The sequence below is a fragment of the Hemiscyllium ocellatum genome, chromosome 10 (assembly GCF_020745735.1).
Source record: "Hemiscyllium ocellatum isolate sHemOce1 chromosome 10, sHemOce1.pat.X.cur, whole genome shotgun sequence".
Lineage (NCBI taxonomy): Eukaryota > Metazoa > Chordata > Chondrichthyes > Orectolobiformes > Hemiscylliidae > Hemiscyllium > Hemiscyllium ocellatum.
Genome location: NC_083410.1, coordinates 98,015,543 through 98,041,317, shown reverse-complemented (window position 1 = coordinate 98,041,317; position 25,775 = coordinate 98,015,543). Strand labels below are relative to the sequence as shown.

Sequence of the window (25,775 nt, the reverse complement as noted above, 5' to 3'; positions counted from 1 at the left end):
ATCATTGAATCCACAAGGACTGTTCCATAAGGTCTATGTTTTCAGCTTCTTTAAATAGTATAGCTAGGAGATCTATTAACATGCTCAATCTATACCATAGCATTCCATTTAACATTTATGAATTCACTAAATGTTAAAGGCTGCTCTTCCCAAATATCAATACATGGAGTTGGGTGTGCAGTGTTGGAAAAGACTGGAGAACATCAATGTGTGATAAAACAATGTAAACTGGAATAAATCACATGAGACATACACTTGGTAAGTCATATCAGTAAAATGACAGGGTGTTATGGAGTACTTGGAGAAAGTGAGGGCTGCAGATGCTGGATCAGAGTTGAGTGTGTGGTACCGGAAAAGCACAGCCGGTCAGGCAGCATCCGAGGAGCAGGAAAACCGACATTTTAGGCATAAGCCCTTGCTCAGGAAGGGTTTCCAGATAAAGGGTTTATGCCTAAAATGTCGATTCTCCTGCTCCTCAGATGCTGCCTGACCAGCTGTGCTTTTCCAGCGCCACTCTCTGTTCTGGAATACTTTCAAAACTAAAAGAACTTTGTGCTATGGATTTAATTTGTAAAATGCACTACATTCAATATCCACCATGCATTTTGCCCAAAGTGACGTACTTGGAAGTCTTCAACTGAAGGGGCTGTTCTGCTGTCTGCAGTCCTTCTCTTGTGCCACTGGTTTAGAGTATTCCTGGTTTGTGAGCTCAATAGCTTGGCCGCCTGGTCCTCTTGGAAATTCTTTATTAGTGAGAGGGCTCCATAGACACTGGTCAGATAATAGCCACCTAGACAGAGCAAAGCAACAGGAGGGTTTATAGGAACAGGATCTAGGCGATGGCCAGGGTTTAGGTATGGCAAGCAGCCAATATACAACCAACCACAACTTGCATCACAATACCCCAAAGAGCACTGTCAAACAAAGCTGGTCATTGAGTCAATTAATGCAATACTATGACAGACGACCGAGTTTGGTCAAAGCTTTTAGATGCTAAGCATAGATATAAATTTCATATCTTGTTGAATTTCCTTTTGAGTATAACGGCACATTTGGCATACAGGAATCTCTGCTTAAAAATGACCAGCTATCATCATTTTCACCTCAGCCATGCTAAAGGTTTTGGGGATGGGCTGGGTGGGTCTGAGTAGGGATGAGGGGCAGTGGAGTGCACTGGAACAAAGGTTCGAAAGCAGCTTTCCTTCTTCAGTAACTGTCACCTTACAGCTGCAGATGATTTTTTTTATTCCTGGGATGTAGGCACCACTGGCAAAGTGGCTATTCCTTGCCCTTGGGATGTTGGTGGAGAATTATCTTCTTGAACCAACACATTGCATGTGGTTGAGAGAGACTGGACAGTGCTGTTGGGATTTGGGTTTGACCCTGCAGTGTATAAGCACTGGTATAGTTCCAAGTCAGGATGCTACGTGAGTTGAAGGAGGACATACTGGCTGTGGGCAGTCAACCATCTGTTATCCCTGTTTTTCTAAGCAATGAAAATCATGGGTGTGGAAAGTGCTTTTGAAAAATCCTGGCAAGCTGCTGCAGTGCATCATGTATGTCACGGTGCAACCACTGTGGCATTGTACAGTAGCAGTGGAAGGAGTAGATGCTTAAGGTCATAAGATAGGGTTTCAAAAAAAGTACGTTGCTTTTCCTTAGTTAGTGACAAACTGCTTGAGTGTTGACAGAGTTGCACAGAACCTGGTAAGTGGGGAGTACTCTGTCAAACTCCTACATTGTGTCCTGTAGATGGTGTGGTCTCCTCTACATCGGGGAGACAGGACATTGCTTGCAGATCGTTTCAGAGAACATCGCTGGGACACCCACACCCACCAACCCCACCGGCCTGTGGCTGAACACTTCAACTCCCCCTCCAGCTCCATCAAGGCTATGCAGGACCTGGGCCTCCTTCACCGCCAAACTGTTACCACCTGACGCCTGGAGGAGGAACGCCTCATATTCTGCCGTGGGACCCTGCAACCACGTGGGATAAATGTGGATTTCAACCGCTTCCTCATTTCCCCTCCCCCACCTTATCCCAGCCCAAGCCTCCAACTTGGCCCCGCCCTCCAGACCCATCCATCACTGCCTCCACTGACCTATCACCTTCTCCCTCACCTTCATCCACCTATCGCTTTCCCAGCTACCTCCCCCCAACCCTATCCATTTACCTCTCAGCACCCCCTTGGCCCACAAGCCTCATTCCTGATGAAGGGTTTATGGCCGAAACGTTGATTCTCCTGCTCCTCGGATGCTGCCTGATTTGATGGGTTTTTCCAGCCCCACAATCTCGACCCTTGTAGGTGGTGGACAGATTGTGGGGAATCGAGAAGCAAACTACTTCCTACGGGATTCCCGACCTCCGAGCTGTCCTTGTCGCCTCAGTATTTAGCTGGCTAGTCCAGTTAAGCTTCAGGTCCATGGTGACTCCACAGGATATTGGTGGTGAGGGACTCAATGAGAGTAATGCTGGCAAATGTCAAGGGAAAGTTGTTAGATTATTTGACGCTGGGGTTTGTTAAGAAATGGTTCTTGGATTGATCAATTAAAACAAACTAACTAAAAACAGGCAAAGCTAGCAACTGACAACAAAATAGTCAGCATCCAAAAAGAGAAAAGCCAGGTTGTTTTGGGAAGAAACCAGTCAGAACCGGAGACTCCTGATGTGACTTGTTAACTTGCATCCTCCCTCTTTTCAAAGGCTGCTACATTTTCTTGAATTTCTAGGGATCTGATTGGTCGTTCTGCAATTTGGCTGCTTGACACTTCTATTAATGTCAATGATCTAATAATCAATATTCAAACTGTTTCAAAGTGCAATGCATCGTTTCAACTACAATTTAGTCCGTTATATACAGAGTTATTTCTCTGACCTACTTCATCCACTGATTGGACGTGCTGGAAATACCTTGACAGAGTTTAATGGTTCAGATCATTTCCCAGGTTTCATACACGGGGCTGGATTTAGACCTTACTTCTTTTTTTGGATAACCCATCAGATTTTCAAGTGGAATCCATTTACCGACAAGTTAGAACCAAAGCTTGTAATCTGACAAACAGGCTTAGGCTTCTGTAGAGCTAGGTAGCATTTTATAGTCAGGCTAACACCATCAAATCCATGATTTGGAGATGCCAGTGTTGGACTGGGGTGTACAAAGTTAAAAATCACACAACACCAGGTTATAGTCCAACAGGTTTAATTGGAAGCACACTAGCTTTCGGAGCGACGCTCCTTCATCACGTGACAATCACCTGATGAAGGGGCGTCGATCCGAAAGCTAGTGTGCTTCCAATTAAACCTGTTGGACTATAACCTGGTGTTGTGTGATTTTTAACACCATCAGATCCAAATCATCTCACTTCTCAAGTCAGGAAGAGTCACGATTTTATACCTGCAAACTGCATGTACATGAACTTGTCCACAAATTATTTCAAAATTAATTACTTTGTTTGGAACTTGGCACTAATTTTCATTTACATGAATTTAACTGGGAAGTAAGATAACTGACAACGTACTGGCGTACAGACAAGAAAGGGAAGGAAGGAGAACTCCCTGTATCTAAACAATAAAAATTCCAGTAACCAGACGTATTAAACATAGTGTTCCAGTACAAAATCATTCCTAGCAAAATACCAGTTAAGAGCCAAGGATGTATACCAAATATTTCATTGTATTAATTTACACATTTTGATGTTAATTGTGTTAGTTAATTCATACGCAAAATAAAATTAGTTTTTCATTTCAACATTTATTCTCGTCAAACCTATTATTATTTTCAAGTAAATAATAAAACAAGTTTAATGAGATATAAACTGATTTAGCTTGTTTTGGTTTATACAGGACAATGTATTCCTGACTCCACTAAAATATGTCTACAATAATAATTTCTTCCTACTTTTGTAATTGTGTGCAATTCTGGTCTCCTTCCGATCGGCAGCATATTGCGAAACTTGAAAGGGTTCAGAAAACATTGACAAGGATGTTGCCAGGGTTGGAGGGTTTGAGCTTTGAGGAGAGGCTGAATAGGCTGGGGCTGTTTTCCCTGGAACATCAAAGGCTGAGGGGTGACCTTATAGAGATTTATAAAATCATGAGGAGCATGATGTTGTTTTTGTAGACTTGTTTTTTTTGCCCTTGGGTGGGGGAGTCCAGAACGTGAAGGCACAGGTTTAGGATGAGAGGAGAAAAGTTTTACAAAGAACCTAAGGGCAACTTTTTCACGCAGAGGGTGGTGAATGCATGGAATAAACTGCCAGAGGAAGCGGTGGAGGCTGGTACAATTACAACATTTAAAAGACATCTTTATGAGTACATGAATAGGAAGAGTTTAGAAGGAAAATGGGCCAAGTGCTGGCAAATAGAACTAGATTTGTTTAGGATATCTGGTCGGCATGCACAAGTTGGACCGAAGGGTTTGTTTCCGTGCTGTACATCTCTAAGACTCTAATAAACTTCCTTCTCTGAACTTTCCATTCCTGATGACCCCCCCTGTCATGGCCACCCCTGCTCTGCACAGTTTAAAAGTGACGACAGGAGGAAACCTGTAACGATGGCATCCACTTCTAGTAAATAATTAAACAAAAAAGCTGATCTGCTTCCATTTTCCCCCACCCCCTCGAGAAAGCAGAACAGCTCATTCCAACAGCACCAGAATGTGTCATTCAGGTAACTGCGGAAGCAAACTCTGTCCTACTCCTGGCACAGCGTAGTTGTGCCAATCCACTGTGAGACCCGGGGAGTGGAATAATTCAACCAGTCACCATCAAAATAAACCTTTGTACAGGATTTGCTGCCACTTCATTGAAAGAGGTAAAGTCAAATGAATGAGTCATTGTGAACCATTCAGTTAGCAGTGTTCCAAAAACATGAATAATAACGCTGCTTTGTACCTTCTCCATGCAGTAGTGATGGGTCCAACAATTCCATCATGTATTCAATCTCAATCTCCAACTCTGGCATGTCACACTGGGCTACTATATAGGTCAGCATAGGCAGGAAGTCATCAGCCCCATATAACCTTCCTGTGGGTACAATTCAATAGATTCATTAGAGCCAAGATTTTCATCTGCTTCTTGTGATAGCATGCACTGTACTTTCAGGATGAAATCGCGATTCCTGCTTGTTATGGGAATTTGTTTCTGTTTGTCACCTCAGTCATATCGGGGGTGCTTAAAGGTGTGTCAGTGGCACACCAGAGTATTGCTTCAAACTGGGCAACGCTTCTTCACAAAAAGGGACAGCTAGTTCAGATGGTCAAGCCTTAGTAACAGTTCCTTGTTTGATGTAAAAATGAATTCTCTCCTTTTATGAGCAACATCCAACAGTGATTAAAAACAAAATGCTAGAGAAACTCAGCAGGTTTGGCAGCATCTGTGGAGAGAGAAACAGAGTTACTGTGAAGTCTAATAAGACTTCTTCTTCCTCTTCATCGATGGGTTCCGAAGATGAATCACTGGACTCGATGTTAACACTGTTTCTCCCTCCACAAATTCTCTCCACTGCTTGGTCTTTATTTCAGATCTCCAGCATCTGCAGTATTTTGATTTTACCTGACTGTAATTGACTCCTGTGCAAATATCAGCAAATGGCCCCACTTCAGACCTTGTGAAGGAACTCAAGGTCATGGTGAGATAGCCGAAGAAGCAGTTAGGCTTGGGAAACAATGCTGAGGAATTCCTGCAGCAATGCTCTGGGGCTGAGATGTCTGACCTCCAACACCACAGTCTTGTGCTAGGTAGGACTTGATCCAGTGGAGATTTCCCCCCTCCCCCAATTCCCACTGACTTCAGTTTTGATCGTGCAAATGGAATAGCCAACCATAATAGTTTACATTTGGTGCTAACAGCCTTTACTCAAATCTCCATGTCCTCCATGCCAGGAAAACCCAGGGACAGAATTTTACATGAAACTATACAATTTGATTGCTAGAACTTAATTATATAAACACCAGTAATTTATTGATATAGGAGGTGGTTTCTTACTGAGAGAACTATTCCATCCCATGGTATATATTACAGGTATTTATCCACTTGCTTGATAGAACCATTTATGAAACCTTCCTCTACCAGCTTCTCAAACCTTAACAACCTGCCATGCAGAAAATAAATGCTCCCTGACTTTTCTTTTCATACTTTGGATTAGAATCTATCATGGGATTGTGTTATATTTAACCATTATATTTAGTTTAGACTCTGGGGGCTTGTCCTCAAGGATGAACAAGGGACCTGATTGAAACTGACAGAATACTGAGAGGCTTGGATAGAATGGTCATGGAACAGATGGTTTCACTAGTAGGAGAGACTAGGACATGAGGGCATAGTGAAAGGATGACCCTTTTGAGAAACATCAGCCATGATTGAATGGCAGAGCAGACTCGATGGGCTGAATGGCCTAATTCTGCACTTTTGTCTTATGACCATAAACTTGAGCAGATTTGCAATGAAATTGACAGATAGCAATCGAATGAGGATTTGACAAAAAAGATGTGCTAGAAACACTCAACAGGTCAGGGAGCACTGTATAGAGAAAGAGCGTTAGCAGGTGGAATTTAATGTCTCCACCACTTTTTCAATGGAAGGGACTTCCTGCCATTGTTCTGATTAAGTCCACGGTGGGGAACATGAATGGCCTTGCTGCCCGGTCTACTAGTGGAAGCCTTTAAGCGTCCACTGCATCCAGGAGGTGGGCCCCTTGGCCCAAGGCCCTCAGGAAGAAGATGCACACTGAGATCCAAACCCTGTCCTTACATAAACCCCTGATCTGAGGGAAGGCATGCTGCTGCCCAGTTAGGTGCCTGGTTAGCTCCTGTCACCTCCTGTACAGGTGACCCAGTGTTTCAGGTCATGGTGGCCTCTGATGAAAGGCCATTCCAACGTGAAACCTGAAACTTTGATTCAGTTTCCCTCTGCACAACTGCTGCCAGGGCTGCTCAGCATTTCCAGCGTGTTTTTTCATGATCACTTCATATTTCCATCATTCATGATAGTCTGCTTTTGTTTCATTGCCACTGGAAACATAGGAAAGTCTGACTGCTGCTATAATAATGATCAATGCTCTAATCCCAGGCCCATCAGCCAGCGTACAGTTTGCTAATTCTCCTTCAAGTTTTCCCTGAGGAAAGCAAGAACTACTAATAAACGCTTGCTTTGCTTTGTGTCATTCAGCTCACTTACAGTTTGGGAAATAAAAACAATTCTCCATTCACCCCACCAAAGAAAACATTGGAGCTGTGCACGCGAGGGAAATTGAGAGAAGCGCGATGTCCCATTATTAGGGCACATCCCTAATCAGACCCAATAAGATGGACTAGTAATGCTCTCACCCCCCGGAAATACAAAGCTGACCCTGAATTTGTAAGAACTTCATTGTACTGTCCTTCTCATATTTGTCTACCTCAACTTGAAGGTCTCTTTACTCTTTGATTTACTTAGCATTTGGCCAACATGCCCCCTTCTCATTCTCTCTTCCCAAATGGTATTATATCATTGCTGTTCCTGTCAACTTCTATCTGGCATCAAAATGTCCAGAATTGACTGCAGCTCTTTGAATAGGAAGTGACATTCGCTATTTTTGTGCGACCTGATGTTGCACTCCTATAACAATGTCCTGTGCCTCCCTTGCAACAATTTACTTGGACACCACTCTTGGAAAGTCAACATGCAATATAATTTCCTTCAGAACTCTAGAGAAGTCCTGATAAAGCATCATACTGGGACTCGAAACGTTAATGCTGTTTCTCTCTCCGCAGATGCTGACAGACCTGCTGAGTTTCTAGAGCATTCTCTGAGTTTTCATCATGCTTCCCAGCGTCCCTTGCAGTATCTTAAGTAAAAGCCGAAAGAACTGTGGATGCTGGAAACCGCAAACAGGTCTGGCAGCAACTGTGGAGAGGAATCAGAATTAACATATTGGGTTCAATGACCCTTCCTCAGAATCTGCAATATTTTCCCTTTATTGCAGAGTCAAGCTTATTCATTTGGTTAGGCATTACCTGTCTTTCACAATTCAGTGCCACTTGTCCTTAATTGATCCAGGCCTAGCATGTTAAAGGCACACATTAACTGATGTTTTAATGCACAGTTTAGTAAAATAATACTGTACCTGAGTTGTTTTCCATAACACTATAGATAACTTTGCAGACCCTTAGCAATAGGCACACCTTCTTCTCAGGAGAGTACGCCTTGTGCATGTTATGAAACTTGTGCCTTATTTTATCCAAGGTGATAGTATCGGGGACAGAGGCATCCACTCCTAGTTCCTGAGGCACTTTTTGTTTAACAGAGAGCAGATTCTCTTTCAGCTGCTTCCAGGAGCCGTCGGAGATATGGAATTGTTTCAAAGTTGCGTAAATGTAAGACTTCAGGGGCTTCAGAATGCATTTGTGCATTGCTTTCTCCAAAACAACATCTGGAAAAGATAATGAAAGGAAAGATTTTTTAAAAAAGTTTCAAAATCAAATGAAGTTCAAGTTTGGGTTGAGAAAGAATAGACCACAAAATGCTTCACAGCAAAGGGATCACGTTAACGCATGTCACACATCTGTCCACGTTTAAAAACAAAAACAATATTATAAAGAGAAAAAGCAACTGCTATTCATTGTAAACTTTCTACCCTGCAAAATTTTAGGAAAACTTTTCTCCTGTGATAACATGATGTGAGGACACGAATACTTGCCTTTCATTAACAACCAGGACGTGGGTGCAGAATATTGTCAGAGTTTGAAATTTTATAACATGAACATGTAAACATTATTAAAGCCTTAGCTATTGGGTATGAAGTGATTCTAAATGGGGACCTCAGTTCAGTATCACAGTCAACTTGGTGGCTCTGAGTCACAAGGTCAGGTCAAGTCCAATATCCAGACTGACGTTCAGTAAGTACTGAAGGAGCTCTGAACTATCAGAGATGGTGACTTTAAGATCAGGAGTTAAATGACCTGCTTCCTCAGTTACCTGTAAAAGATCCAATGCTACTGCTTAACTCCTGGTTTCACGGAATCATGGAATCACTACAGTGTGGAAGCAGGTCATTCGGCCCAGAGTCCACACAGCCCCTCTGAACAGCATCCAATCCAATCCATTCTATCCTTGTAACCCTGCATTTCCCATGGCTAACCCACCTAGCCTGCACAATCCTTGACACTAGGGGATGATGTAGCATGGGGTCAATCCACCTAACCTGCATGCCTTTGGACTGTAGTAGGAAGCCCATGCAGACATAGGGAGAATGTGTAAACTCCACACAGACAGTTGCCCAAGGGTGGAAGCAAACCCTGGCCCTTGGTGCTGTGAGGCAGCAGTGTTAATCACTGAGCCACCAGGCCAATGCTTATCCCTCAAACAGTACTTAAATTAGACGATCTGGTCATTTTCCTACTGCTGTTTGGGTTTCCCAGTGTTTAGATTGCTTGATATTTACAGCAGTGATTACTACCATGAAGGATTCTTAGCTGAGGCATGGCAACACTCAATTTATACTATCACCAGTCCTCTCTCTCTAATGATAGTCCTCAGAGTCTTGTAGGATTATAGTGATTTTACCTTTCTTTTCCCTCTAGGCCACAAAGACTTCATTTGTTGCAGAGGAAGACAGCAGGCTGAGAAGATGTGGCATCACTTTTATTCATGCAAGAGATGTGGACATCACTGGCGAGGTCAATATTTATTGCGAGACCCTGGCCTCTGTTTTCTCTGAACCCCATTTGTTGAGAGGTGGGGTGGTGGTCAGGGCTGGTGGTGGGTAGTTCGGCAGCATATTCGAGTGTGTGTTGATGGAAAAGCACAGCAGATCAGCCAGTATCCAAGGAGCAAGAGAATTGACGTTTCATCCTGATGTAGGGCTCCAGCCCAAAACGTCGATTCTCCTGCTCCTCGGATGCTGCCTGACCTGAGGTGCTTTTCCAGCAACAACTCTCGACTCAGATCTCCAGCATCTGCAGTCCTCACTTTCTCCTAGTTGGACAGCACAGCTCACTTCAGTCTCACCCCCATCCCCACCCTGCCACATCCCAGGACAGCTCAGGAGATGAGCCATTGAACCATGAGGGTCGAGCATTGGATGTGGTGTATATGGACTTCAGCAAGGCATTTGATAAGGTTCCCCATGGTAGGCTCATTCAAAAGGTCAGGAGGAATGGGATACAGGGAAATTTAGCTGTCTGGATACAGAATTGGCTGGTTGACAGAAGAGAGCGAGTGATAATGGAAGGAAAGTATTCTGCCTGGAAGTTAGTGCTGAGTGATGTTCCACAGGGTTCTGTTCTTGGGCCTCTACTCTTTGTAATTTTTGTTAATGACTTGGATGAGGAGATTGAAGGATGGGTTAGCAAGGTGGAGGTGTCGTTGACAATATAGAGGACTGTTGTAGGCTGCGTGACATTGACAGGATGCAGAGATGGGCTGAGAGGTGGCAGATGGAGTTCAACCTGGATAAATGCGAAGTGATGCATTTTGGAAGGTCAAACTTGAAAGTTGAGTACAGATTAAAGAAAGGATTCTTGGCAGTGTGGAGGAACAGCAGGATCTTGGTGTGCAGATACATAGATCCCTTAAAACTGCCATCCAAGTGGATAGGGTTGTTAAGAAAGCGTATGGTGCTTTGGCTTTCATTAACAGGGGGATTGAGTTTAAGAGCCGTAAGATCTTGTTGCAGCTCTATAAAACTTTGGTTAGACCGCACTTGGAATACTGTACCCAGTTCTGGTCGCCCTACTATAGGAAAGATGTGGATGCTTTGGAGAGGGTTCGGAGGAGGTTTACCAGGATGCTGCCTGCAATGGAGGACTTATCTTACGAAGAGAGGTTGACTGAGCTCGGACATTTTTCACTGGAAAAAAGAAGGAAGAGAGGGGACCTAATTGAGGTGTACAAGATAATGAGAGGCATAGGTAGTGTTGATAGCCAGAGACTTTTTCCCAGGGCAGAAATTGTTAACACGAGGGATCATAGTTTTAAGCTGTTTGGCGGAAAGTATAGAGGGGATGTTAGAGGCGGGTTCTTTACGCAGAGTTGAGAGCGCATGGAATGTGTTGCTAGCAGCAGTTGTGGAAGCGAGTCATTGGGGATATTTAAGAGACTGCTGGAAATGCATAAGGTCACAGAAATTTGAGGGTTTGTACATTAGGTTTACCATACGTGAGGATCAATGGTTGGCACAACATCGTGGGCTGAAGGGCTGTACTGTTCTATATTCTATACCCACCTCCTGTCCGCACAGAGTGGTCACTGAGACAAGAAACAAATCCAGGGCAAATGCATGCGGAAAGGCACAGTTACAGGACGGCCTTGGAGAATCTGAGTTGGTCAGTCCCTGAGCTAAACGACAGCTACCAAACGGAGAGTCTGAAAGATTTAACAGGGGGCTGAGGGGTATCCTTTCCACGCAGAGAGTAGCTCATGAATGGATGAATGGAACAAGCTGCAAGAAGAAGTGGTAGAGGCAAATACAATTACGACATTTCAAGGGCATTTGAACAGGAAAGGTTTAGAGGGATATGGGCCAAGCAGAGGCAAGTGGAACTAATTCAGTTCAGGAAATCTGGTCAGCACGGATGAGTTGGGCCGAAGGGTCTGTTTCTGTGCTGGATTACTCTACTGAGCCTGCATCCTTACAGCACTGAGAGACAGCAGTGAGACCTAGATGCCATACCAGCTGCCCAAAGGAAAAGACTGAACAGTTTCCACCTTTGCTATCCTCAGACACCTTGCTATCCGTGACAGCTCAGCTTACTAACTCAAAGCAACCCTGAACAGCGCCAATCTTGTTGCCATACAGAGAGCTGACATTTCAGCTTTACTGAAATGATGTTGCAGAGTCGTGACCGGAATGCCATGTGTGTGGACCATGATAGAGACTATTAATAAATGTCAGCAGTTTAAACTAAACAATTGTGATTGTTTTATCAAATTATTGATATACGATGTAACTTAGACTGAAAATAAATAGCTTGAAATTCATCACATGCTCTTCACAACACAGACACAAATGTATTTAACTCAACTAAATCAATCTATAAAAACTTCAATTCAGAAGTTTTCCTACTTTGCGGTGACAAATAACTTTTAAAAAAGAGCCGGTGCTGTTTGGAACTGAGTGCCATGCATGCAACAACAACTTGCACTTTTATAGCACTTGTAATGTAAAGTAACTGCAACCAAAGTGCTTCAGGGAAGAGTCAGACTAAAATCGACAGAGGCCAGAAGGGAGAAGTCAGCACCCGTGGGTTTTAAAGAGCTGTCCTAAAGGAGAAGAGTAAGTGAAAAAGTTTAAGAGGGAATCTGGAGCTTGGGGCCTAGACTGCTAAAGGTGCAGTCACAACATGGAGAGGAGACGGATGAGAGGGATGGGCAACAAGTCAGTACTGAAAAAACACAGACTACCACAGGACTGTTGAAATAACTTCACAGAGGCCAGCATCCCTTCACCAAGTAACCCTTTGTTTTAATGTGTGTAGTACATGACACTGACCCAGCTAGCTCAGAGCCGGCTCTTAGAGTGAGGACCTCTGATGCTCCTGTTTATATCTGTCAGGCGGGGCCCCCAGATTGGACTAGCTAACAGCCCCAATCAAGGAATTCAATCTATGAGGTCTATCTGTCTGACCTCATTACAACCACTACAATTGTACAGCAAGAAGCAGTCACAGTGATAAAGAGGATGAGGCCATAAGTAGGATTTAAATACAGGAATAGGAATTTTAAAATGAAAGTATTTAGGAACCATAGCAGGCTAAGTACAGTACTTGTGGGAGAATGACACTTGGTGAGATTTAGGATACAGGCAACAGAGATTAGGATAAGTTACAATTTTTACAATGTAAATCATATCACTGCAGTGAATGTTTATAAACATTTGATTTGCCACTGATTTTCTTCAACTACAAAGCTGCCTGAAAAACAATTTCTATGGTAGGAAACGTAACATATACAGGTACAGACACACACATCACAGAATTGGGTACAGTAAAAAACAATTTAGTGCCACATCCCAGGACAGCTCAGAAGATGAGCCATCAAACCATCATACCCACCTCCTGGGCACAGGGAAGGGCCACTGAGACAATAAATAAATCCAGGGCGAATGCTTTGTAATAGCAAGGTAAAATTAAAAACTAGATTAAATTTGAAAGCTGTGTTATGGATCAGCATCAATCAGAGCATCAATATTGTCAGCTGCCCCTCAAAAAAATTCTACAAAAAGATATTTCAAGCAAACCGCTTCTTCCAGAGACCGAGTTAACAGCAGTTTTGGAAACATGCAGCTTGGATAACTGTTCAGGCCCACAGTGCCATGGACTCAGAGACTGACTGACCGGAAGGTGAGGAAATGTTCTTACATTCATCTGAGTCTCATGTTGGCAGTGACCAAGATTCATCTTTCTCCCTAGTAACTAAAACAGTTCTAAAACTAAGGCAAATGAAACTTTGCATGAAGACCCTTCTATCAATCTTCAGTGGACGACAAACTAATCTACCCTGACTAGCTGATGTCAGAATTACAGCTCCCTAACCCGAGGTTTAGCAGAGCAGTAAAGTTGCCCAGCAGCTTAAAGGTTAACTAGCTTTATTTACTAGGCAAAAGTGAGGATTGCAGATGCTGGAGATTAGAGTCGAGAGCGTGGTGCTGTGCTTTTCCAGCACCACACTCTCGACTCTAGCTTTATTTACTTGCTAGTTCTGGCAGTTCTCGAAGATTATTGAGTAATTCAGTTTTTTAAGTTTCTGCAAAACATCAGAGGAGCCAAAACCAAATGACATCATCACTTGGCTGAAGATCATCTTTCCCTGGTTATTTTTAGAAAGTGAAAACTGCAGTTTGGAATTCATTTCCACTTTTGCTGACTCTTTTTGTTTAACTTTATCCATATTCTCTCTCGATTCTGCAATGATAACAGAAGGTGCTGAAAGTGCACGGCCAGTCCAAACATCATTATGCTAAGGACGTTAATTAACAATAAATTTTAAAAGGCTAGAAAAGTTAAGAGCAAATGTTTTAGGCGTGGACCTTTCATCAGAACTAGTTCAGCCAGCTTTAGCTCAGTTGTGTTTAAGAGTTACTCCTTGAAACATTAAACTGGTTCAACTCATGGGTCAGCTTTTCTTGTTTTCTTTTCAGACTCCTGATTCTTTTCTTCCCCCATGGAACTCTGGGATCTTTCAAAGTTACCTTAGCATCTTAAACGGCGCCATCCTGCAACTTGACACCCAAATGCGAAATAAATTACCGTTCTGATCGGACTGCTTAGTTTCCTGTTCGAAAGATGGCTAAATCTGTCCAGCATATGACAAACCTGCTCAGTCAGCCATTTAGTTTCGTCCAAATCCTTGTGGCTGATTCAAAGTTATTAAAGCAGAGTGGAGTCAAGAGCCAAGAGTGGGCGGATAAAACAAAGCCTTAAAATGGGAGATTTTAGCAGCTGAATAAAATAAAACAAACTACAGTCAACGTCTGCCTTTCTCCAAACATAAAGAATGCAGATTAGTGCTCGATAAACAATATGAGCCGAGCCATAGATGTTGACAATTTTCCTTCCGCTAGGCCTTTAAGCTTTAATTTCTACCTTTGACTGAGGCATTCATTAAGGCTATGATGATTTGTCATAAGGAGCAACATAAATGCATAATTCTTGCAAACAATTCTTCTTTCATTCTTTCCTCCCTCCATGCAGGTAGAGAGAGGTGCCTTTGGCACTTGCCTGCAATATATTTGAAACAACTCACGAGCTGAGATCTGAATTTATGCCCAGTAACTGCAGACCACTCTGTGTAGACCATCCATCACACTGTTCCATTAACATTATCAGTGTGTCTGCACTGGAAGGACTTGGCTCAGTTTGGCAATTTATCGAAACAAAGTGTTATTTACACTTTTGACTGAATAATTTCCTGTTCAGAGAGCTCACTGCATAAGATGTTGGTACTTCAAGGGTTGACTGACCATCTATTCATGGCTGATTTTTGTTTTTTAAAAATGAAATCCTATAAAAACATTTATTTCACTTGAACTAATCCTGACTGATGACAAATTATATGAATATTGACTATTTTCCCCACAATGGTGACTGATCTTTGGTTTAAACACAAAAGCCCCCTTTCATTCACATCCTAAGGACTAAAAAAAACACTGCATAACCGCACTCAAAGAAAAATGTTGTAATTGTACCAGCATCCACCACTTCCTCTGATAGGTCATTCCATACACGCACCATCCTCTGGGCGAAAAAGTTGTCCCTTAGATCCCTTTTATATCTTTCCCCTCACCCTAAATCTATGCCTTCTTGTTCTGGACTCCCCAACCCCAGGGGGTGGCATGGTGGCTCAGTAGTTAGCACTGCTGCCTCACAGCACCAGGGAGCTGGGTTAAATTCTGAACGTTCCTTTATAGTTCTAGAGGCTATTTACACAAAGCTTTCAAATGAGAACGAAATGAACATGAAATGAGAATACAGGTATGATACTAAAAAATCCCTTTAACTGTGAAACTTGAAAGGGTTCAGAAAAGATTTACAAGGATGTTGCCAGGGTTAGAAGGTTTGAGCTGTAGGGAGAGGCTGAACAGGCTGGGGCTGTTTTCCCTGGAGTATCAGAAGCAGAGGGTTGACTTTATAGAGGTTTATAAAATCATGAGGGGCATGGATAGGGTAAATAGAGATGGTTTTAGATTAGATTAGATTTGCTACATTGCAGAAACAGGCCCTTCGGCCCAACAAGTCCACACTGACCTTCCGAAGAGTAACCCACCCAGACCCATTCCCCTACTCCCTACTAATATACCTAACACAATGGGCAGTTTAGCATGGCCAATTCACCTGAACTGCACATCTTTGGACTGTGGGAGGAAACCGGAGCACCTAGAGGAAACCCGCGTAGACATAGGGAGAATGTGCAAACTCCACACAGACAGTCATCCAAGGCTGGAATCGAACCTGGGTCCCTGGTGCTGTGAGGCAGCAGTGCTAACCACTGAGCCACCATGCCACCCCCTGGGGTTGGGGAGTCCAGAACTAGAGGGCATAGGTTTACGGTGAGAGGAGAAAGGTATAAAAGAGACCTAAGGGACAACTTTTACACCCAGAGGGTGGTGCGTGTATGGAATGACCTATCAGAGGAAGTGGTGGATGCTGGTACAATTACAACATTTAAAAGGCATTTGGATGGGTATATGAAAAGGAAGGGTTTAGCGTGATATGGGCCAAGTTCTGGCAAATGGGACTAGATGAGGATACAATATCTGGTCGGCATGGACAAGCTGAACTGAAGGGTCTGTTTCTGAGCTGTACATCTCTATGACTTTATAAACATAACTCAGAACATAAATATTGCAGAAACAACAGTAGACTAACTAATTCTACACGTCTGCCTAATAAGTCTTCCGTTCAAGAATAAATATTTGAGAAATTTTGTTCACAAAGAGGGAAAGACCAGCAATAATTGCATGCCATATTCGCAGCATTAGGAACACAGGAAATTGAAGTAGGCCATTCAGCCCACCAAGTCCTCTCCACTATTTATTGCAACCAAGGCTGTTTGAACATTTCAATGCTACTTGCTCACCACAACCCTCTCCACCATCAGAAATCCAGCAGCCTCTATCTTAAATATAGAAAACTGAGCTCCCACAGCCCTGTGGGTGAAAGATTCACCATCCTCTGACTAAAAATATTTAATCTCCCTAGTGTCACACATAAGTGGTTTATGTGAAAATGTTTTACGACACCGTACTTGTGAATTCACCATGCCATTGAGCTTGGCTTTCTGAAGCTGAGAGAACTGACTTCCCACTGAGCTGTGACAGACTAAAGTTATGCAGTGCCATATTTTCCCCCCTCAGCAAATGCCTCTTAAAAACCGCCTGCAGCACCTCAAACTCTCCACACACCAACCAGTATTAATACAGAACACACATATCAATACCTTTCCCCATCTCCTTAAAAGCCAGACTCTGAGACATTCGCAAGTGGCACAAAACTGGCGTTGCCCCTTCACCAACTAAAACCTCAGTTTAAAAAGAAAATCACACAACATCAGGTCAATTCGTGAAACGAAACTCCCAAATGACTCCTCTAGTCGAAGCAACGCAGGCACGGAGGGTGGGGGGAGGAAGAGGGCAATTTTTCGAGATGATAAGGGAGGGCAGCTCACCTATTTCGTCTTCTGGGATGAGGGATTCTATTGGCGGGTCCAGCTCCGAGCTCTGGAGCAAGTAGCTTTTGACCTGGGTCATGAACTGGCGGACGGTGAGGAGCATGTCGGTGCTGGAGACGTGGCAGTCTTTGTTCTCCTTGAAGAAGCTGATGTAGTCCTGGATCAGGCAGCCGAAGTAGGTGCGCTTGTCCCGGGACATCTCGGCGATCCTCTTGACCATCCTCTTCTCGGGGGTCATGAACGAGCTGAAGACGCCGCTCACCTTCTGGATGTGGGTCTTGACGATCCTGGGGAAGACGAAGGAAGGGTGCCTCTTCTTCCTGGGGGTGCAGGGGGGCGGCAGCACCTCCTGGTCGCTGTCCGCCTCGGAGTCCTCCTCCTCCTCCAGGCTGCTGTTGGTGTCCCCCTCCAGGCTGGAAGGGCAGTCCCGTTTCACCTCCATGCTGCTGGAGTCGGACTCGGTGGAGGTGGTGGACATGCTGAGGTCGCTGAGCCGCTGCCTGCCCTGGCCCGCAGCCTCCTGGGCTGCACCCTTGTCCACTGCCTCCCCGCCAGCGCCGCCGCCGCCGGCTTGTTTCTTGACGCGGGGCGGCGGGATGGGAGCCGCTCTGGCCCCGGGCTGTTGGCAAGGAGCCGGGCTCTGGTCCATGCTCGCGGGCGGCCGAGGAGGGGGAGGCCGGGCCGGGGCGGAGTAGGGTCGGCCCGTCTCTCCGGCTTTGAGAGGCTGCCCTTGCAGGCTGCCGTTAAGGTCTTTGCTGTGCACCTCCAGGAACAGCGGGTTTATAAAGCACAGAGCACCATTGGTCTGGCTGCACTCCAGCTCTGAAGGCGTCCGTGTTTGAATGGAATGCACTCCATTTAAATGCTTCGTTTCTGTGCTCGGGCTGCCCGCGTTGAGAGGGCTCGTAGGAGGTGCAGAACGCTTGTCTGCTCTCTTGTACACAGGAGAACTCCAGAACTCTGAAACAAAAGAATGCCATAAAGTTGAAAACAGATGGACTTTAGTTTCCATCTCGCGTGCATCATAACAGAGCAGAAGTTAACCCTATAAAGGGCAGGCAGATGACTACTTCATTTAAAAGACTGGGTTTTAGGAACTAAATTCCAGGGACAAATTGGATCAGAGTTGTGATGTGGAGGTGCTGGTGTGGGGTGATTTTTGACTTGGATCAAAGACCTTATACAAATCACCAGCAGCAAATGCAAGCCAAGCCGATTTGATTCAGAGTAGGAAACAGGCAAAGTCCAAAAAGTGTGACAAAAGACAGTTTGATCACTAATGGGCGAGTGCTTTAGATGAAAACATGGTCCTGTGCTTCAAGGTGAATCCAGTAGACCTGAAGTGTACTCACCTAGACCCAGGAATGCAATTGCTTCCAGCTCAGTCTCAGTTTTGGCAGCTGTGATTCCATGAGGCAACTTTAAAGGGAAAGGCAGCACATCCCTTTTGAGAGAGGGGGAAAGAAAGATAGAATTTAATGAAACAATATTGAATCTATGAGTAAGCCAGTCAAGGAGAAGGGAATATTTTGGGTGCAGAAAACTTGGAAAGTCCCCAAGAAAGATTTGTGATGTAATGATTAGGTAGAGCGACAAAAGAAATTCTCTCATAATAATACTTCTGCATTCCTTTATACTCCAGCATAGAGTTACGAGGCAGAGTCCACCTCAACAAAGTCTAAAATATTGACTTGCCAACTTGAATTAAACTGGTGAGTGAATGGGGGTTGAAAGAATTATTGCAATTGGCCATTCATACCACATACCACTGAATTAATAATGTTGCCATCCTGGATTTACCTAATGACCAGGCTGTTAGGAAGGGTAAGTCCCAAATGCCTGTGGCAGACTGGCCAATGTGCCAACACGCGACTCAACAGCAAAATGAAGTTATTGACAAGTCACACTACACGTTGTAAACTGTGCAGGGAATGGAGACAGAGAATGTAAGAAATAGGAGGACATGCAAGCCATGCAGCTTCTCAAGTCTGCCTTACTCATTCAACAAGACCATGGCTCATTAACTCCTCATGTGTGCCAGCTCAGCATTGCTGTCAAATCCCCGATATTTCCAACCTACTCTAAGTACTTTCAGTGATCTAGCTTCCAGAACTCCCTGGGACAAAAATTGAAGTGTTGATGTCACGCCATCAGTGGTGCTTTTGATTGGCAGACCCAGTTCTCAGCAAGACCAGACTCTCATAGATCTAGTAAAATTCATATTTATTCACTTCACCTGACAGTACGTGACCTGGGTAATGGCATCCCACAGCTGACAAACAGTATGTCAACAGATACATATCTGTGTCAATATTTTCAAAACCCCTTTCTGCTGTGAAGATGTTGTAAGTGAAGTCACCAATTACCAATAAGCTAGATAGTAATACAGTTCCTTCCCTTGCATGCTATGTGGCTTTATTCTTTTGTAGACAGATATGTGGATGACCAGCCAAGTCCGAGCTGAAAGACAGTCCTTCATCTGGCTGAACAGTAGCATGTTTCAGTAAGTGAATGGTTCAGTTGCCTTCTGTTCCTACAGTTTCATTGCAATACAAGGGCCTCAGTATTAATACCCTGATGACACATGGGAAGGGGTTAAAACACAAAACAGAGCAGGAAGCTATCTCAATCCTCCTGCGTGTGCCTGCTGCAGTTTTTATAGTGGTATGTTTCCAAGGGTCAAGAAGATTGCCCTGCAATGAAGGAGAGAGTCTCTTCATCAGCAGTTCCACGGTGGGCCCGCAATTGCAATTGGAAATACTGATTGCATTTCCCAGGGATTGGGAAACCTGACCGCGAAAGGGTGGTGTGGGCTGTCAAGTCTTCAAGGCCTTTAGTACCTCTCCACTGAGGGGCAGGACTCCTCACCACCACCAGTCCAAAGTTTTGACTGGCAATCCTCCCTCCTCACCTTGACTGCCAGGATGGACTCCAAATGCTCCTCACTACAGCCTCCCACTGCTGGTTTCCAACAGTTGACCCAGATGTTCACTTAGCCAGTTGCAAGGCAGGAAATAAGAGAGAGAGAAAAAAGAAGTTCTGCCATTAAATTCAGCAGAACCTCGGTGTCTCTGATCTCACTGGGTACCTTGGCAAAACAAAAAAAATTGATAAACCTAGGAGTTCAGAACTTAAGTTTGCTGTTGAGAAAATCAATTGCAATTTTGACTTCAGTACAAGATATATTTCTGCCTATCTCCCTCCTCAAAGACATTGGATTGAAAGTCTGCCCTTTCTGCATACCTTAGAGTAATGAGTACTGTCTTTAATAAGTACCGTCTCCCAGATTGATGCTTGACTGTAGCAAAACAGGATTTGCAACAACGAAAGTCTAACCTCTACTGGGCAATTGTCACCTGAAGTACAGGCCCAGCATTTCAGCACTGGCTAACCTGCTGTGGATTGAGGTTTTTTTTTATTTTCATGTTTTGGATCAATAGCAGCCTTGCTGAATAACAAGCAGCTTTTTGTGAAGCAGCAGCAAGGACGTTGTTTCAAGTTGAGTCACGACCAGAATCATTAGCATAGCTGCAGGATCTAATTATACACCAGGTGTTCAGTGAAAAAGAAACAGCGTGCTTTATGAGAATTAGTATTCCCGACACCGTCCGCTCCTCCCTCCACAAACTCGAACTCACGCTGGGGAATGTGATTGAAAAATATTCTCTATGCAGAATCACCCAACTAGTAAATCAAGTGTTTCCTGTATTGACTCAACAGGAAATGGTCTAGGATAACAGAAAAAAGGTGCATGGGTGTGAGTCCTCAAGTGGATGTGGGAGCAAACACACTAAAAGAAACCTCTAACAATAGGGCATGCCTGCAGATTGGCATTCAGATTTGTTCACTCCTCTCACCTGCTGATACAGTAGAAAGCGATGAGCCTGAACAAATCTGCGAAACTCAAGCAGGATCCTTCAAGTGAGAAAGCTGCGCAAGAAACAGAAAATTAGTAAGCAGGTAACTTATTACAAAGGAGAAACAGCATTATGAGAAAAGCTATCAAATAGTATATGGGATTCTGTTAAAGCTGTGCAGTAAATTAACCAAAGTATCATGACAGTCTCCCTATTAATAAAATAAATGCAATATGTCTGTTCCGAGACAGCATACAGCAGACATGATTCCTCTCTCTAAACTGAAACAGCTGTGCTGATCTGCAAAGCATGCCAAAATGAACTCGGCCTACACTTGCTGCAACCAAGAGGGTTGTGAATCTATGGAATTCCCTGCCCAGGGAAGTAGTTGATGCTACTTCAGTAAACATTTTTAAAGCTAAGATAGATTTTTTTTGAACAATAAAGGAATTAAGGGATATGGTGAGAGGGCAGGTAAGTGGAGCTGAGGCCGTGGAAAGATCAGCCATGATCTTACTGAATGGCGGAGCAGGCTTACTCCTAGTTCTTATGTTCTTGCCAGAGTTTGTGAGAATGTCTACCTTTCTGAATAGCACTGAACCAAGAAAACAAGTTATTTAAGGCAGCATTTACAGGCTTTATAGGAACACAAGCCATTTTTATTACAGTTCCTGGGTTTAATTGCTCAGCCATCTTGAAAATCTAACATGATTTCCTTCATCATGAGCAATTGAGCCACCCACTTGGTAAATATAAGGTTAGTCTTTTAGCAAACCACACACATGTTGCCAATATTGACATTTTTTTTTGGTGAGTGTCATTACTTGAAAGTTACACAAAGCTGTGTTCCAACATCAGCAAACAAACTGGGAACAGCCATCCATGCAGTGAAATTTAAGGTTTGTAGCCACCTCGTTTTGGAAAAGACTTTAGGGGAAACGAGAATTTTCCTGATCACTGTTGCGAACAATTCAGACAGACAATTCTTGTTTGCATTGTTCCTGCAAATACAACATTCCTGCTGATGCGGTGGCAACCAAGCCCTGCTGGCTCTCCTCTTTATCAGGATGTGCTGCTTCATTGTCACGTACTAACGTTGTAGCTTCAGGGGCCAACAAAAATTGCCTGGAAATTCTTGGGTCCTCAGAGAGCAAGTCAGGAAAAGAAAGAGAAAAATACAAACTGATGGCGGCAGGGATGAAGGGAAGGCAATCCAAACTGAGGGAGGGAGAGAATCTCAAACTGGAGAGGGAACGTCAGTGATAAACAGAAAATTACAAAATTGGGGGAATGACAGAATTAAAAAAAAACAGACTGGAACAAAGAAAGGGTGAGCAAGCAAACTGCAAGGATGGAAGGAAACAAATTGCAGGGAGGGGTAGTTCCTGTAAGCCTGAGAAAGACCTGGAGATTAATTTCAGTACTTAATTCTTTGAGAATAAGCTCTCACCTCCATGAAGCTGACATGAGATGGTGTGACCTACTGGATATGCCACTATCAGACTGTGATAGTTCTGGTAGCTCCCATAGCAAGGGCAAGATGTGGGTCATGTAAGACTGAACAGTTCAATGAGCTTTAGATGCAGCACCCAATATTTCCATATACGCATTATAATTTTGGACTTGTATAGGATCAAGCTAAGCAAGATAGGATGAGCATAAGTCCCTCAGTATGTCTTGCTGCAAGAGAATGAAGCTCAAAAGGTGGAGACTGAGAGTTATACAAACCCTTGAGTCACGTGTCACGTAGCCATGATGACATCATGAGCATGTCTCTTAATGGTATATCACACTTCTGCTATGAGATATAACGCAACAATCTCCTTTTTCCAAGGAGTATGGACTATCGACTGGTGAGTCTGACATCAATGGCAGGCAAGTTATTGGAGGGGATCCTGAGAGACAAGATTTTTGTGCATTTGAAGCAGCAAGGACTGATTAGGGATACATTGTTTTGAGGATGTAACCAAAAGAAATTGATGAAGGCAGAGCAGTAGACATTGTTGACATGGGCATTAGTAAAGTTTTTGATAAGGTTCTGCATGGTAGACTGATCAGTAAGGTTAGATCACATGGAATTCCAAGAGCTTGCTAATTAGATTCAAAATTGGCTTCATGGTAGGAGACAGAGAGTGATGACGGAGGGTTGTTTTTTGGACCAGAGGCCTGTGACCGGTGGTGTTCCGCAAGGATCGGTGCTGGGTCCATTGTTGTTGGTCTTTAAATAAATTATTTGGATGAGAATTTAGAAGGCATGTTACTAAGTTTGTGGATGACACAAAAATTGATGGTATAGTGGACAGAGAAGATTACCTAAGATTACAAAGAGCTCTTGACCAATTGGGCCAATGGGCTGATGAGTGGCAATGGAGTTTAAACTGGGTAAATGCAAGGTATTGCATTTTAGTAAAATGAACAAGGGTGGGATTTATACATTCAACGTAGGGCTCTGGGTAGTCTTGTGGAACAGACACACCTAGGAGTTCAGGTATATAGTTCTTTGAAATTTGCTTCACAGATAGACAATGTGCTTAAGAGGTGTTTAACACGCTTGGCGTCATTTCTTAGACCATTGAGTATAGGAGTTGAGACTTCATGTTGAAGCTGTATAGGACATTGGTGAGGCCACTTTTGGAGTACTGTGTACAGGTCTCCTTGCTATAGAAAGAATATTATTAGGTTGGAGAAGATTCAGAAAAGATTTACCAGATGTTCCTGTAACTGGGATTTATAAGGAGAAACTGTGACATTTTTCACTGGAGCATAGGACGTTGAGAGGTGATCTTACAGAGGTTTATAAAATCATGAGGGGCATGGATAAGGTGAATACAGAAGGTCTTTTCTGTCGAGTGGGGGAGTTCAAAACTTGGGCCATATTTTTAATGTGAAAGGAAAAAGATTTAAAATGGACCTGAGGGGCAACTTCTTCCACACAGAGGGTGGTTTGTACATGGAATAAACTACGAAAGGAAGGGTGCAGGTAGTGTTCAAGCATTTAAAAGCCATTTGATCTTGAAAGGTTTAGGGGGATATGGGGCAAATGCGGGCAAGTTGGACTAGCTGAGACTGGGGAAATTGGTCAGGGATGAGTCAGACTGAAGGGTCTTTTTCCGTGCTGTGACTCAATGACCCTATGTGAAATCCCAAAGAGCTATACATCACAGTGCATAGGCAATAAGTGGCAATTTCATCATTCTTCGGACATATAAAAACATAAGATTAATTCATTCAAATTTCAATATTACATTTTGGAGGTTCGATGCCATGTCTCAATCTAGTGAATATATGCCCAGATGGAGAAATGTGTATGTAGTTCTCAGTTATTCTTCCTGAAAATGTCTGGCTGTCACTCATAAAATCATCATTGTTGGGTTCTTAAAGAGGTTTTATTAAGTGCAAGACTGTTTCTTTAAAGGAAGTAATGGCAGATTATGGCCACTAGGGGTATGTTTTCACCAAATAAGGGGTACTGGCATCACACTACCTCTGGCACTGAATTAAAGGACCCAAAATGGTAGAGCCAACCGACCACTGCCCAAAGGTAAGGAGCTCTAGGTTGGAAAATCAATTTTTAGTTTGAACAGGAAGGCACTGTAGTTAAGCCAACAGTCACTGTCAATGTTAGTTTTAAGACTGTAAGAAGCTGTATAGCCAACAATTTTACTCCCAAACCCACAAAAAGCCTTTTGACTGCAGCATCTTATCTTTTATGTTGGAGCAGGCTGAAACATTGTTTCTTTATGTGAAAGCAATACGGGTTTTACAGATTGGAAGCTCTTGAACTTGAAGTTGACAGAGAGCAGGTCTGCCTTTTGCTCATTTGGGTGATGTTCCATAATCATGTAGATTTATTGTGGGGTAGGCATCTTATGATCCAGGGATGTCTAACCTTCAAATGAGACTCTCTTCTAAGCATTTACTGGTGTTTTATATCGTGCTGTAGCCACGATGTGAGGTGGCATGAAATACTGATTGCGCAGCCACTGTCACACTGGTCAGTAGCTCCTGTAACTTAAGGATGAGATGTGGGTCACATAGTACTGAACGGTTCAATTAGCTTTTGTTAGAGTGCCTGGTATCTACACATGTACATTACAATCACAGGCATCTGTGTGTCTGGGCTCAAGTCAAGCAACTTGTGTGTTCTGGAGCACAATTCCTTTAGTAAGTCATGCAAGATGGGGGCTGTAAGCCTAAAATCATTAGGTCACCTTCCATGAAATTAACCATGATATGGTTAAGATGCTTAAAGGCACATATCGGCTGTGAGTCTTAAAGTCTCCTCCTTTTTCTGAAGAAATGAAATCCTAAACAGGTATACATCATTGTACATAGGCACACAATGTCAATTGAACTGTTATTCAGACGTGTAAAACACTAAAGCAGCTGAGCATCAGTACTGGGATGTGGGAACCAATGTATTAAATTAGGTATGATTTAGAATATTTTTATTACACATGAGCTGAATTGTCATCATAAAATGGTGCAAAGAGATGTACAGCATGGAAACAGACCCTTTGGTTAAATTTGTCCATGCCGACCAGATATCCCAACCCAATCTTGTCCCGCCTGCTAGCACCCGGTCCATATCCCTCTAAGTTCTTGCTATTCTTATATCCATCCAGATGCCTTTTAAATGTTGCAATTGTACCAGCCTCCACGACATTCTCCGGCGGCTTATTCCATACATATAGCATCCTCTGCATGAAAAAGTTGCCCCTTAGGTCTCTTTCATATCTTTCCCCTCTCCCCTAGCCTATGCCCTCTAGATCT

General features: G+C 43.5%; 1 protein-coding gene across 7 annotated transcripts in view; it reads right to left on the bottom strand.

The window, feature by feature from the left end:
- LOC132819871 (ras and Rab interactor 2-like) overlaps positions 1 to 25,775 on the bottom strand; it is a 153,784-nt gene that overhangs the window by 5,571 nt on the left and 122,438 nt on the right. For all 7 annotated transcript variants that reach the window (XM_060831788.1, XM_060831787.1, XM_060831791.1 and 4 more), the window contains 6 exons: positions 21,003 to 21,075; positions 18,498 to 18,589; positions 17,143 to 18,105; positions 8,105 to 8,410; positions 4,894 to 5,025; positions 624 to 790 (listed from right to left, as the gene is read on the bottom strand). In XM_060831788.1, the coding sequence (XP_060687771.1) occupies positions 624 to 790; positions 4,894 to 5,025; positions 8,105 to 8,410; positions 17,143 to 18,105; positions 18,498 to 18,589; positions 21,003 to 21,075 (1,733 nt within the window). The remainder of the gene's footprint in view (positions 1 to 623; positions 791 to 4,893; positions 5,026 to 8,104; positions 8,411 to 17,142; positions 18,106 to 18,497; positions 18,590 to 21,002; positions 21,076 to 25,775) is intronic.